Source organism: Nilaparvata lugens, chromosome 1 (genome assembly GCF_014356525.2).
Source record: "Nilaparvata lugens isolate BPH chromosome 1, ASM1435652v1, whole genome shotgun sequence".
Taxonomy (NCBI): Eukaryota; Metazoa; Arthropoda; class Insecta; order Hemiptera; family Delphacidae; genus Nilaparvata; species Nilaparvata lugens.
The window spans coordinates 63263155-63277091 of NC_052504.1; the positions used below are offsets into that span (position 1 = coordinate 63263155).

At 36.2% G+C, this 13937-nt stretch overlaps 1 protein-coding gene across 4 annotated transcripts in view; it reads left to right on the forward strand.

The window, feature by feature from the left end:
- LOC111053184 (ADAM 17-like protease) overlaps window positions 1-5181 on the forward strand; it is a 39709-nt gene extending 34528 nt beyond the window's left edge. For all 4 annotated transcript variants that reach the window (XM_039439154.1, XM_039439144.1, XM_039439137.1 and 1 more), the window contains exons 12-13: window positions 2877-2992; window positions 4034-5181. In XM_039439154.1, coding sequence (XP_039295088.1) covers window positions 2877-2992; window positions 4034-4336 — 419 coding nt within the window. In that variant the 3' untranslated portion in view covers window positions 4337-5181. The remainder of the gene's footprint in view (window positions 1-2876; window positions 2993-4033) is intronic.
- Window positions 5182-13937: the final 8756 nt, after the last annotated feature.

The window sequence follows — 13937 nt, forward strand, 5'->3', positions numbered from 1 at the left end:
TTCTATTGTCTCCTTCATTGAATTCTACTTTTTTCGTTTCATCCATTTTTTGTTGTGTGAATGGCTTTAGGAATAGTTATTGAATAGCAATTGTTTCGGAAAATCTGTTTCCTCTAGCTTCAACTCTGAATTCATAATCATTTATTCGATGCTCGTCTTTATTTGGAAAAAGAATAACCGAAATCTCTTATGGATTTATTGAAACTCCAAATAATTTTTGGATTGTAATGTTCTGGATACAGAGTGTTTACGAACTGCCTACCAATATTCTAGGGCATTGTTCCTGGGTAACAAACATATCTAAATATCATATTTAAATTGTCACATTCACACACAGCGGCAATTTCACCTTTTTCACTAATTTTTTTTTCTAAATAATGGATAAACATACGAAATTGCACAATCATTTACAACAATTTTACAAAGCTACAAAAAATTATGATAATTTCTCAAATTCATAAAACAAGATGGCGGCCATTTAAAATTGTGTTTCTTAAATAACTCAGAAGCCGATGGTTTTACAAACAAATTACAAGAATAACTTTTTTTAGTAAATTCAATTGCCTATCGAGTGGTACTAGATTTTTAGATTGGACCAATATTATCTGAGATATGGCAGCTTTAGTGTTTGGTGGCCCACCTTTAGAGGGTTATTTAACGTTATTTTATTGCTTGAAATTACCTAAAATAGTTTACTATCAACATGCAATGCAATTAAAGGTTATTGCATCATTGAGGCGACTCTAACAGCATGCCTTGGTTTGCACTGCAACAAACTTTCAATGGTCACCTATCACTAAGGCTGTCATATCTCAGTCCAATCTTAGAAATGAAGTGATTTTTTTATGAATTTGAAATTTATCATAATTTTTTGTAGCTTTATCAAGTTGTTATTAATGATTGTGCAATGTTTCAATTTCGTATGTTTAACCATTATTTAGAAAAAAAAATAATATGCGAAAAAAGCAAAACGGCCGCTGTGTGAGTAACTGAAGACTTCCGGACAATTTTAATATGATATTTAGATATGTTTTTTAGCCAGGAACAATGCCCTAGAGTATTGGTAGGGAATTCGAAAACACCCTGTATAATGTTGAATGAAAAAGAAAAAGACTGAGAAATTGTCAAAAACCACAGATTTATTGATACTTAGAAAGACCGGTTTCGGTTATTAAACCATTGTCAATCTCTGATAAACCCTGTATAATTATTTATGATTTATTCATGATTTATGAGTTGCGCTTGACAAACTAAATGTTTCATTTTCACCAATTAAATATAATTAAATAAAATTTTATCTTCTGAAAATTCCATGAATCAAGTCACTTTACTGTTGAAGAGTATGTAATGATATTACTCGATAATCTTGCCATTATTAAATGTTAAACTAACTAGTAGCCCTGAAGAAATATATAAAAGTATCAATAAGAAAGAATCTCTTCAGTGCCGGTTGCACAAGAGCCGGTTAAATTTTAATTGTGATCAATTCCACGTGAACCAATCAGAGAAGCCGTCTTATCAAAAAGGCTTTCTCGTATTAGTTCTCGTCCAGATCGTTGGGGGAGAGGGTGCGAGAAAATTGTGGGCAAAATACGACATAAATTTCAAGGTATGTGGTGGGACAGGGCATCAACCTCTCAGTTTCATAAAATCTACTTTAATTTAGGGAGACAGATTGCAATCAGAGTATATTAATGAAAATAATGGAAGAGGAATGATCAGCATTATTTTTAGGGCAAGGGGTCATTATTGATATTGAATTTTAGAGTGGATCGAGGAGAAAATAGTTACATATGCTCTTTGTGCATCAGTGGTGAGGTAGAAGATATCTATCATTTTATAGGGAGATGTCTTAGCGGAATTTCGTGCAAAATGGTTTGGTTGTTCGGCGAAGGTTAATGAAATAGTGCATGATTATTATTGAATGGAAAGAATTGGAAATGCTTGATAGGTTATGTAAAGTCAGCACTGGAATATAGAGATTTTCTTGTAAAAGAATTCAATTTTTAAATATATGAAATTTCGATCCTCGCATTTATATCGTGGACTAATAATGATTACTGATGAGGCGAGTATAAATTTTGTTAATATTAAGTAAGATTAAACATTTGATTTATTTATTGTAAAAACTGATTTCTCAGTACAGTATATGATTTTGAAGGTATAAATTTTTCTTTTTCTTATTTCTATATGTTAGGACATAAAAATTATTATGCTTAATATGTAATTCAAATTTTCGCATTTAAATTACAATACATCTATTTCGAAAGATCTTTTTGCATTTACTAATTTAGTTAGCTTATTTTTAATTATTTCATAGTGTTGGAAAATGATTCGAGGAATATTCCTTTTTAATCGCTGTCATCAAATTTTCTTCTAGATTGCAATGATGATAAATTTAAAACAGATAATGAGGAACCCTCTGGGGCTTACGTCTGTGCTTTTGATAATAGTTTTGGGTTTTGTCTAGTGTTATTGTTAGCAGTTAGAAAGTAGAATCGGAATTATTTTGGGGGGAGATTTTATCGAGAGATAGTAGAAACTACTGAACTCTGGCTGACGGCTTCGGCTAAGCTAATCGAATTTGAGTTGTTATTTCATTTGTTTTTCAATACAGTGTTGTACGATGTTAGAGAATGAAATTTATATCTTGTAGTGATATATTGTACAAAAATTGTAAAAAATAAATTCTTTATCTATCTATCTATTGGTTCTCGTGAAATTAATCACGGTAAAAACCGGCTTTTGTACAACCGGGCCATAGAGTTTCTGTTTCTTGAGCTCTACCAATGTTTAATGTTTTGCCTATTTCTTAGATATGAAAAGACTTCCTATTATTCATTTATTTTCTTTCATTACTATAATCTCATTTTCAGTTGCAAATGCCTGCAAAAGGTGCTGTAGGATGACATTCAATGACTCTTGTGAACCATACGACCAGAATGATATTCTTCCTGACGGTACACCGTGTATTCAAGGATTTTGCAATAAGGTTAGTTAGTGTGTCAATAAAAAATTTTATCAATCCTTCAAAAAATTATTTTGTCTCTTTAATAATAGGAAATTTATTTACGTTAATGTTTCACATAACTGTTATCCATCACCAGTTAGAGACCATCCATTATTTTAGAGACCTTAATGCTTGACTATTCACCGAAATGAGCTAGAAAATAATGAAAACATATAAATAAATTGAACTTATTCAGAATAATATAATTCCATACCATATACAATAGAATTGATTTGATTTCAACATAACACAAGGAGTAAGGTTCACGTACGTAATATTTTGGGCTTTTGATCGACATCTAAGAAATTGAAATGCGTATGTGAGCGCATTTATCATAAAATCTATAAGGAATTATGCAGTCTACTATCATCCAATTACTGTATATTTATTACACTACATGTCATGTATAAACTCATAGTAGAACTTTATTTAAATATATCTTTCCTCTAGCTCAAACACAGCAATGCCATGAATCTATAATCTATACTATAATTATAATAAAGGAAAGAACTGGCTTATACACGTACGGCATATGAAAATTATATTTTCATATGAAAATTATGTTTGACGCATCTCAGGTCTGAACTACTGGACTGATTAACTTGAAATTTTGCATATAGATTATTGACCGAGGATAGTTATAGGTCAATTTTAAATTCTTCAAGATTTCATTTAGTCAAGGTTTTAAATAGACCCTTGCGGAGCACGGGTTACCTGCTAGTATATAATAAAGGAAAGAGTTGGCTTATACACGTACGGGAAAGGAAATTCATGAATGACGCATTATCACGTCTGAACTACTGGACTGATCAACTTGAAATTTTGCATATAGATTCTCTATTTACCGAGGATGGTTATAGGACTATTTTTAATGCTTCAAGATTTCATTACGGCAAGTATTTAATTATACCATTGCGGAGCACGGGGTACCAGCCAGTCTTTAATATTAATATGAAATATAATCTACTTTTTTATATTCGTTTTTTGTTCAATATATAATTTCATTTACAAATTTTCTTTCAGGGAGTATGTGAGAAAACCATTCAGGATGTCGTTGAACGCTTCTGGGATATTATTGAGGATATCAATATAAACAAAGTCCTCTTGTTCCTAAGAGATAATGTTGTTGGCACCGTCATTCTGGTAACAGCTATGATATGGATACCAGCTAGCTGTCTGATCAACTACGTTGATAAGAGGCGACTGCGCAGAGAAGAGAAGCGATCCAAGTGGAAACAGACTGATGACTTCTACTATCCAGCCGACACTCGGCGAGTTGTGATTCACACTCGGGTGCCTCGCAGCTCCAACCAGAGAATCACGTAGCCGGACTATTCTTATGAAAAACCATTGTCATCTTTGTTACCCTCACAATATTATTATTATCCGCACACTAGTCTCTGTCCATATTGTGCTTCAGTATTATAGGATTAAGTTTATAGTTTTCTGTATGAACAAAGTGGTGAACAAAAAATAATTCAAGTTCAATAGATTCTGTAAACAACATTGTATTATTTTATTAAGAATAGCACTAAACATGTCGCATGTGATATGATATTGTACTTAACACTAATTTAATGTGATATTGATTTTGTACTCTATTTTTAAAAACCAACCTTTTTTTTTGTTTCATTAGGTGAAAATATTTTGTTATCAGTATCTCTTTTTAGACTATTCTATTCGTGGTCTTAAAGCAATGTCAACGTTCTTCTCTAAGCGCTACAGTCCTGGGTGGACCTTGGCTTTCTCAACTATTTGCGTCCATTCATCCCGCACCACCGTTTTTCGTCTCCAGCCTCTCACTGACATTGACGTCAGGTCTACCTCTCTTTCTTGTGCCCAGCATCCTGCCTTCAAGCATCTGTTTCTGTGTTCTATTGTCGCTCATTCTGTATAAATGTCCAAGCCAGCTGATTCTCCTGGATTCGACAAAACGTAAAATATTGGCTCCTTGTAAAATTCTTTGAATTTCCTCATTGGATCTTATTTTAAATTCTCCATCGTAATACAGACCCTTATATGTTAACGTTGATAGATTTTATTTGAGCTCTTATCTCATCCAAATTAATTAAACTTTGTAATTTGTAATTAAACTTCATCAGCAAAGTATTCACTCAAAACGTGTTTAGATTAAATGTTTATAAAGTTTTAAATAAACGGTATTGAAAGTATGAACTTCTTACTTCATTCTTAACAAGCGCTTATTCAGTTAGCTTAGAATTTTCTCACTTAAAACCGTGAGCTCTCAAGACAAACATACTGTCACTCAAATCTATTCATCTGATGCTTGTTATCCATGGAATAATGAACCGATTTCTTTGTTTGTTCTATGTGGTCGGCTGTAATCTGTGACTAAGCCTTTTATACTACAAGTCAATCATTTTTACTAAACTGTATCATCATGGCCATTTGTACAATAGGCCTACTCGAGATTAGTTGAAGAGCTTCTCACCTTTAGTACCTACTTCCTGAATGTGAGTAGATCATCTTAAGTTAATAATAACTATATTACAATCATCTATAATTGACCGAGCGAAGTGAGGTTTAAGATTCATGTTGACGGTTTGGCATTTCTCTTAATGTTAAAATGTTTGAATGTTTATATGTTGCGCATTTACAGAGAAACGCGGTAATATATTTTCATGAAATTTTACAGGTATGTTCCTTTTTTAATTGCGCGTCGACGTATATAAAAGGTTTTTGGAAATTTTGTATTTCAAGGATAATGGCCCATATGAATAAAACCAGAGCAAATGCTCATGAGCAAGAGCAAGGAGCATAAGGTTTTGCTCATGAGCAAAAGGTAGAAGCAAAAGCATTTGCTCATTTTTATATGAATAAGCTTTACCTTTTACTCTTACCATATGCTCCTGAACTCTGGAGCAAATGCTCACGTATTTTAGAGATTTTTCATCAGCTGATTCGCTTTTGTAGCCTTAGTTTCTTTTATAGCTCACGGAAGCGCTAAATATGCAAAAATAGGGTGCACCGCTTGTGTTTGCGTCGTCTGCTCTGTTTTCTATTTATGAATAGAGTTTTAGGTTAGTTGAGTTTCGAATTTTGAAATAATAGCATGAAAAAATGTCATCTCTATAATAATCTTCAGCATATTCTTATAATATCAATAGCCTTCTTATAATCGTCTACACTTTCATCTTCTTAAATACCTATTTCCTATTTTGTGATGGCTATCTTTATAACAGGTCTTTTCTATCTTTTATCTTTCAGGTATTTATCTTTTGTATTTATTCTTTTGTAGGGATAATGGTGATATGTATCATGGTTGAATCTAAAAAGAGTTTTATAGTTCTCAACTATTGGTTGTGATCGTATCTGGTATAGTTTCCTCTTCCTCATACGAATTAGTTAAGCCATTTTACTATGAGCAAAAGGTGATAAGCTGCTCTAGATTAGACTCACCTTTTTTGAATGATTTGCTTCAAAAGTTGAGCAAATGCTCTAGTTTATTCATACAATTATGAGCAAAAGCTTTTGCTTTTGAAAAAATGCTTAAACTATTTTTTTGATACATGATATCCACGTAGGCCTAGGGCTAGCCTACATCAGTATGTTAAGTATGTATAAATCATCCTGTATGCCGAATTTGAAACAAATTGGACAATTAGAAATACCTGGTCAATCACACCTGGTCAATCACTTTTTATGCTGGTCAATAGGGTTTTCAACCCCTACTCACCCTTGAACATTATTATATTTTGATGAAATTTCAACAGTATTCTAAGTATGTGTGAATTATCCTCTATGCCGAATTTGAAGTGAATCAGACAATTAGAAATACCCGGTCAATCACTTTTTATACTGGTCAATAGGGTTTTTAACCCCTATCCACCCCTAATAGTCAAGATATTCTTATGAAATTTCAACAGTATGTTAAATATGTGTAAATTATCCTGTATGCCAAATTTGAAACGAATCGGACAATTAGTAATACCTGGTCAATCTCTTTTTATGCTGGTCAAGGTTTTAGGCAGACTCAGGTGTCAGAGCTATTCTTATGATAGTCTATCTATCAAATTATATGGTGAATCCTAATTAATCACCTTTAATTATCAAATTTAATTTAGGCATAGGATTCAATTGGCCAAGACAAGGAATGTCAATATTAAAACATGACTATGCTAGATATGTAAATACATATTAGGCCTGATTTAAAAAATTATATTTTCAAATATATTTTAAAGTACTATACTTTAAAATTAAAGTTTGTTGGAAACAAAAATTCCTTATCTATGTAAATAAAAATCGAGCCTCAAGTTTTGACAATCAATAACTTTTTTATGTGTGCACCGAATTCGATGATTTTCTTTAGTTGTTTTTCTATTCTGTTCTTTCTGCTGATTCACAAAATTTCAATTCTAATAATAATTCCGCGGTGCAAATGACGTCCAAACTGGGTTGTAGAACTCGAAATGCTGTAAATTTAGAATATGCACGGGAAAAATCAGCAGCAAGGAGATATGTCATTCAATTTCCCAGCAAGCTGCATTCAACTATATCTAAAAATACAAAGTACTGTAGGCCCACAACTAACTAAGCACATTGGAAGTCCATATTGAGATATAAAATACTGACTGTTTGATAATTTTCATAAAAATATAGTGATGCATCAGATTAAGCTAAGACTAAGCACACCTGAGGAGGCACGGCTTGGTGATACAAAGGGGTAAAAGAAAGGAGCCGGGGCCGCCGAAAACAATTGATGAACAGGTAGAAGTTCTAGTTCAGTGGTCGCCTATTGTTATTGAATTTCGACATTTTCGTGGTCTATTCTTTAAGGATTTCACTCCAAGGAATAAATTGGTGGACCAGTCTGATTACTTAAAGGCATTTTCAGCAGTAAACCAGTGGTAGCTCACAGTGATCGGATAAACACACACATTACGTACATCATTTATAAGTACAAATTTAGTCAAACTAAGAACATATTATTATTTTTTTATAGATTACGTCCTTTTATACTTATTCTTACCTCCTATTATATTCAGTGTACATGATGAGACTAAATAGATGAGCACGAACACACAGGCCATATGCTTTCCATAAGCTGATGCTATAATATTATATATATATTTTTTTTATTTATTTATATGATTATTATATTCATACAAATAAATATCATCAGCTGATGAATAGTGCACGTGGTGTGTAACCACGAATTGTATGTAACTCAAGTCAGTCTGTTTACAGCTTGTGAGCAAATTGAGTTTCATCAAAAGAACCATTGGGAATAATTCAATATTAAGTACTTGATCACTGATCTAGATTCAATAATAAATTTTAGAAAATACGAGTAACAGATGTAAGGTGCAAAGTAATAGATGAGTCCCTACTAGTTAAAACTGCCTTCAAGAAAGCAGACGGGGCAACTTCGGCCACTAATGAGGATAATGAAGCGCATTCAGAGGACAATAGAGTGTGATAGTCGAGAGTTGCAGGATGAACCTTTTTGGAACAATAGCCCAGTGTACAGGTAGCGCGGCCCCATCTCGTTTCTTTAACCCATACAAAGTGTTGATCTTATGGAGGTTGCCTATATATAGTCGTATGGCCAGGGGGAAAAACATAGTAGGTACTTTCCTCGCTAGAAAAGAGTCGTCAAGAAAAATTAAAATTATATGCTTGCCAGTTGAGTAGCTTTGTCAATAAATAAATACATAAATAAATAAAATAAAAATAGAGTTACATGAAAACACGATATAAACGTTTAGATTGGCACTTTCAGGTCACTCAGCCACTGGGAGCATCTGGACTAAGAGTAAGGAGACCTGCAGCCCCAGTTGGGAACCTGTATAGTGGGCACTCATCAGTAATATGGTGGAGTGTTTGCATTTCTCCGCACTCACAATCTGCTGACTCCGCAAGACCCCATTTATGCATTGACGCTTTTACCCTACTGCAACAAGTCCTTACCCTATTTAGGCGCACCCATGTTTTCCTAGGCAGAGAGAAACCCGTCGGGAGGGCAGATACGTTAATTCTATCTATTCTCACCTCCCAACAGTTGACATCGCTCTTGCCATACAGTCAAGGCTTGCTGGTTACTCATTCTGTTGCTCAGCCATGGGGGTGTGGAGGTTGCCTTATCACACCATTCCATGCCATGTCCGATTCAGTGTGTGTGAGTTCTTCCATTCTAACCAATATAAGCAAGAAGTACCTGGATGCAAAATGCCGCATCGTGCCTCCTAAGGTGTGCATCCAGCTAAAGTTTGTCATGAGATGCATTAACTATTTGGCGGTACGAAGTTCCTGATAGTGCTTGATAAAAATATGTAATACAGGAACAGTAACTAGCTTAAACACCTGAAGATTTATGCTTTACTTCTCTCTGAAACAAGTGAAAAAACAATATACTGCTCAGCTACTCACATATTTATACACTCACATATTTCAAGTGCCGTAGAAAATCACCATAATAGAGAGAATTAGTTCTGAAGTGTTCCACAAGATACGAAACTTTGAATATACGAGACTTTGGAAATGATTGACATATCAAAAGTTCTCCGCATATTCAAAGTTGCGTATCTTGTGAAACTCTTCAGATTAAAAATCGAAAAAGTAGTCAATGTTGTAGAGAATTATAATCCCATGAATCGTTTTCCTGATTTCAGTACAGTACAAAAGTTACAGCTAATTGGAAAAATGATTATTTCCATTTTCTCATTTGTTCTGCGATTTTACTAATATTCAGGAATCTCTAAAACAAGTAAGATACATTATAGAAACTTGCGATTGTTTTCGAAAGAAAGAGAATTACATGGTCTATAAGCTACGTTGCCTCAAACCCATCTTGCATGACTGTTTATTATCGAAAAACTGTCTAGACTGTGAAAATGAGGAAAATATCGCAAATTTCTTGATTTTTTTGAATCAAACATATCTTACCTCACGATTATATTTTTACAAAATTCATCTACCTCACATGAAAGAGGAGATTCTGTTCTTTAAATCAAGACCAAGTACCATTTTTATCATTTCGGGTTACCGAGATACACAGTTTTGAATATAGAAATTGGTCATTTTTCTGTGTATTTAAATAGAGGCTAAAATACATTGGAAGTGGATTTTTTTATTTCTTCATCAAATTTTGATTATGATACATGATTTTGAACCGCCTTGACAAGCTTAGAAGAATGAGCTGTAGTACGAGGAGATCCGATCATTCTGTCAAAAGTTATAAGTGTTTAAAGTTTTGATCCTTGACATATCCTTATGAAATACCCCCCACTAGGAAATACTGAAATAAAATGTTTCTAACGGGTGATCCTCATAGAAAATAACCCGCGTGAGATGATTTCAGCCGAAATATGTACAAGGTTCACGAGATAAAATGGGAAAATTGAAAAAAGTCCGAAATTTTGGGGGTGAAGCCGCCCTCTGGCGTGTCAGCAAATTTCAGATTCGAATTCAGCGCCTCAAAATACAAATAGAACCGTCGAGAAAAATTCTTTCGGGGCTGTTTCCTGAAAAACGACCATTTGACTGGACTATACGGTACTGTTGTAAATGGGCCGCGGAATTGGAAATATCTGGAACTCAAAATATCAATGTTAAATAATGTCCTATGCTTGAAAACTGTTGCTGGGTGGAACTCCCAATATTATTTGTGAGACAGCGGAATTGGAAATATCCTGAACTCGAAATATGTTGCTAGGCGGAATTGGGAGTATCTGGAACTCAAATTATTTGTTTGTCAGATGGCGGAATTGGAAGTATCTGGAACTCAGAATATCAGTGCCAAAATGGGAGTACTGGTAATGTGTTATTGAGAAATGGTTCAAGTCTGACTTATTTTCTGGAATAAATCTGACTTATTTTCTGGTTTTTGAACGGCTATTGATATTTTTAACCAAGAAATATGATTCTGAAATTCTGATTGCTGGTGATTTCAATGTTGATTTTATCAGTGATGCCCCAAAAACTCGATCTGTTATTGAATTGCTAAAATGTTATGGAATGTATATCACCTGCACAGAACCTACAAGAGGAAGAGCTTGCCTTGACAACGTTGCAGTTAGCCTTCAGTCTGAATTTTGCAGCACAAATGTGATAGAGTTGCATGGGGATGACCACTCTGCTTTGAGTACTGCTTGCATCCTCCCGAAGGCGGCTGAGGCACTTGTCGCGCCCTCTTCTACCTGGCATGCAGATTACATTTTCGAACGAGACCTGTGCATGAATCAGCCCTTGAAAATTTCAGAGGTATCTTGTCCAGTACACCCTGGAATGATATTTTCCTCTCCTCAGGTGGTACTGAGTTGTTTGCAGCTTTTTTTCAATATTTTCGTGACAGATTCGATTTCTTTTTTCCTGAGATTGTCAGGCCTCACCGCCCCCAGGCACTAAGGAGGAGACCTAGACATCTGGATGGCCACAGGGAGTGGTATAATGATGATCTGGCCAGACTTAAGGGACTCATGCTCGCTCTCAAGAACCGATGTGAGGATGGTGATGCTGACAGCTCTGCTAGATATAGAAACTTTAAACAATTCTACAAGAGGAGGATCGAGCTGGCTAAGAGGTTGGCAACCGAGCGACAGATCGAGGATGCACCTAACCAATGCAAAGCTGTCTGGGATGTGATAAATACAAACAGATCCATGCCACGGAAAAAGATCGACTTTGCAAGCCGGGATGATTTTAATGGCTTCTTTGTGGGTTCGGTTCAGGATATAGTGGATTCCCTGCCTGATACTGCCATTGATCCAATTGATCTGTTGGAAGGAAGAATGCAGCCGGGACAGGAGCATCTCTCCTTCTTTCGCCCCACCACACCAGCTGCCTTGAGGAGGATCATACACTCTTTCAAACCCTCAAAAAGTCCAGATGTGTTTGGCATGTCTGTGAGCATGCTTCGAGAGGTTGTTGATGCCATTGCAGTTCCTCTCTCTGCATCTGTCAATGAGTGCTTGAGGTTTGGAAATTTTCCTGATTTCTTGAAAACATCAAGAACTGTCCCAGTCTTCAAGAAGGGTGATTGTGAGAACCTTCATAGCTTCAGGCCAATCTCCATAACTCCTGTCTTTGGCAAGGTGATTGAGGCAGTGATAAAGCCTCAGCTGGAGGCCTTTTTCGAGGAGAATGGCCTGTTCTCCAACATGCAGTTTGGTTTCCGAGTTGGGAGATCAACAGTGGGTGCAGTCGACCATGTGGCTGAGCGGATTGATGCTGCCTTCGAGGATGGTGAGTCTCTTGCTCTTGCTCTTTGTGATCTGAGCCGAGCCTTTGACTGTGTGGACCATGGCATTCTTCTTAGAAAGCTGAGCTTTTATGGTCTTAGAGACTCTGCCCTTTCCATCTTGGGCTCTTACCTTTCTGGAAGGACTCAGCTTGTCTCCCTCAGTGGTGCTGACTCCCGGACACTTCCGGTAACTTTTGGTGTTCCTCAGGGATCGGTGCTGGGGCCTACACTGTTTCTTGTCATGATAAATGACCTCGACGACCACGGTTCCTCTCTGATGTTCGCGGATGATGCATCTCTACTGTCATCGGGTGCTGTGCTTGAGTGGGTTTTGGAGGCATCTGCGGAGCATCTTCAGTCTGCCACTTCATGGTTCCTGGCTAATCGATTCCAGCTGAATGAGGACAAGACCCAAAGGATCATCTGCAGCTTGTCACGTGAGCCGCGTGACCCTCAGAATCCAGCTGCTGGGTTTTGTCTTGGACAGCAAACTCAGCTGGAACAGTCATATACAGCAAGTAACCAGTCGACTCTCCCGCATTTGCTTTCTGCTGCTCAAGATGAGGGGCCTGGTGACTGAGAAGTACCTGATAATGATGTATCATGCGCTCTTCCATTGCCACATTACCTATGGCTTGCTTCTGTGGGGTCATTCAGCGGGGGCTGCTGATGTGCTGAGACTGCAAAAGAGGGCTATAAGAATTATAACAGGCAGCGATCATCTTGCCCACTGCAAGCCCATCTTTGCTCGCCTTGGTGTACTGACTGTCTTCAGCCATTACATCCTCCTGTGCTTGGTGTATGTCAAGAAGATACAGCATACTCTAGCTGCCCATAGTGACATCCACCGCCACAACACCAGGCGCAGTGAGCTGTTGGATATCCCCAGGAGACGCCTCCACCGATCACAGGCCAGTTACAGGATTTCAGCCCTGAAATTCTACAACAAGCTGCCTAATAGTGTGAAGCAATTGGATGAGGCCGCCTTCAGGAGAACCGTCCGGAAGCTACTGTGTGCAAAGGCATACTACAGTGTGAACGAATTTATGAGTGATAATTTGAATTTTTATTGAGAGCATGAGCACTGGATCACTGCCATCTGAACTGTTACAGTTTTTTTTTCATGTGTTTGTACATGTTTTAATTTTTTGACGCCATCGATCCCACAATTGTGGGTAATGGATGAAGCTAAAGGTATTAAGGTATTAAGGAATGATATGGACTAATTAGCCCACTTAGGGTAATTCATAGCTCATTATATATATTAATTTTGAATGGAAATATTGGACTTGAATTTTAAACAGTAGAAACAACTTGGCTGATCTTTTTGGACTTGTTTTTCATTATCAAAATTTGGGAATACAATACTTTTGGACCTGGTCTGTCGTTCTTTTTTAATTATATTCATATTCATACATATTATGCAAGCTTTCAAAACTCTGTTATCTGTTTCAACAAACAAGACTGACGACTGTTGATGTGTTGATGAATTTATTTTAGATTAACTACAGAACCCTTCATTTGTTTTGCGATAAATTTGTTTCATCCCACATCTAACGATCTAACAGTCTCGCTAATAACGATCGATATTGTGAATTTGATAATTTCCAATTCCACATACTTCCAATTCCACCAGCTGACAAGATATTTTGAGTTCCGCCGGTCTGCACGATATTCGGAGCTCCGCCTGTCAACATATTCGGAGTTCCATATATTTCCAATTCC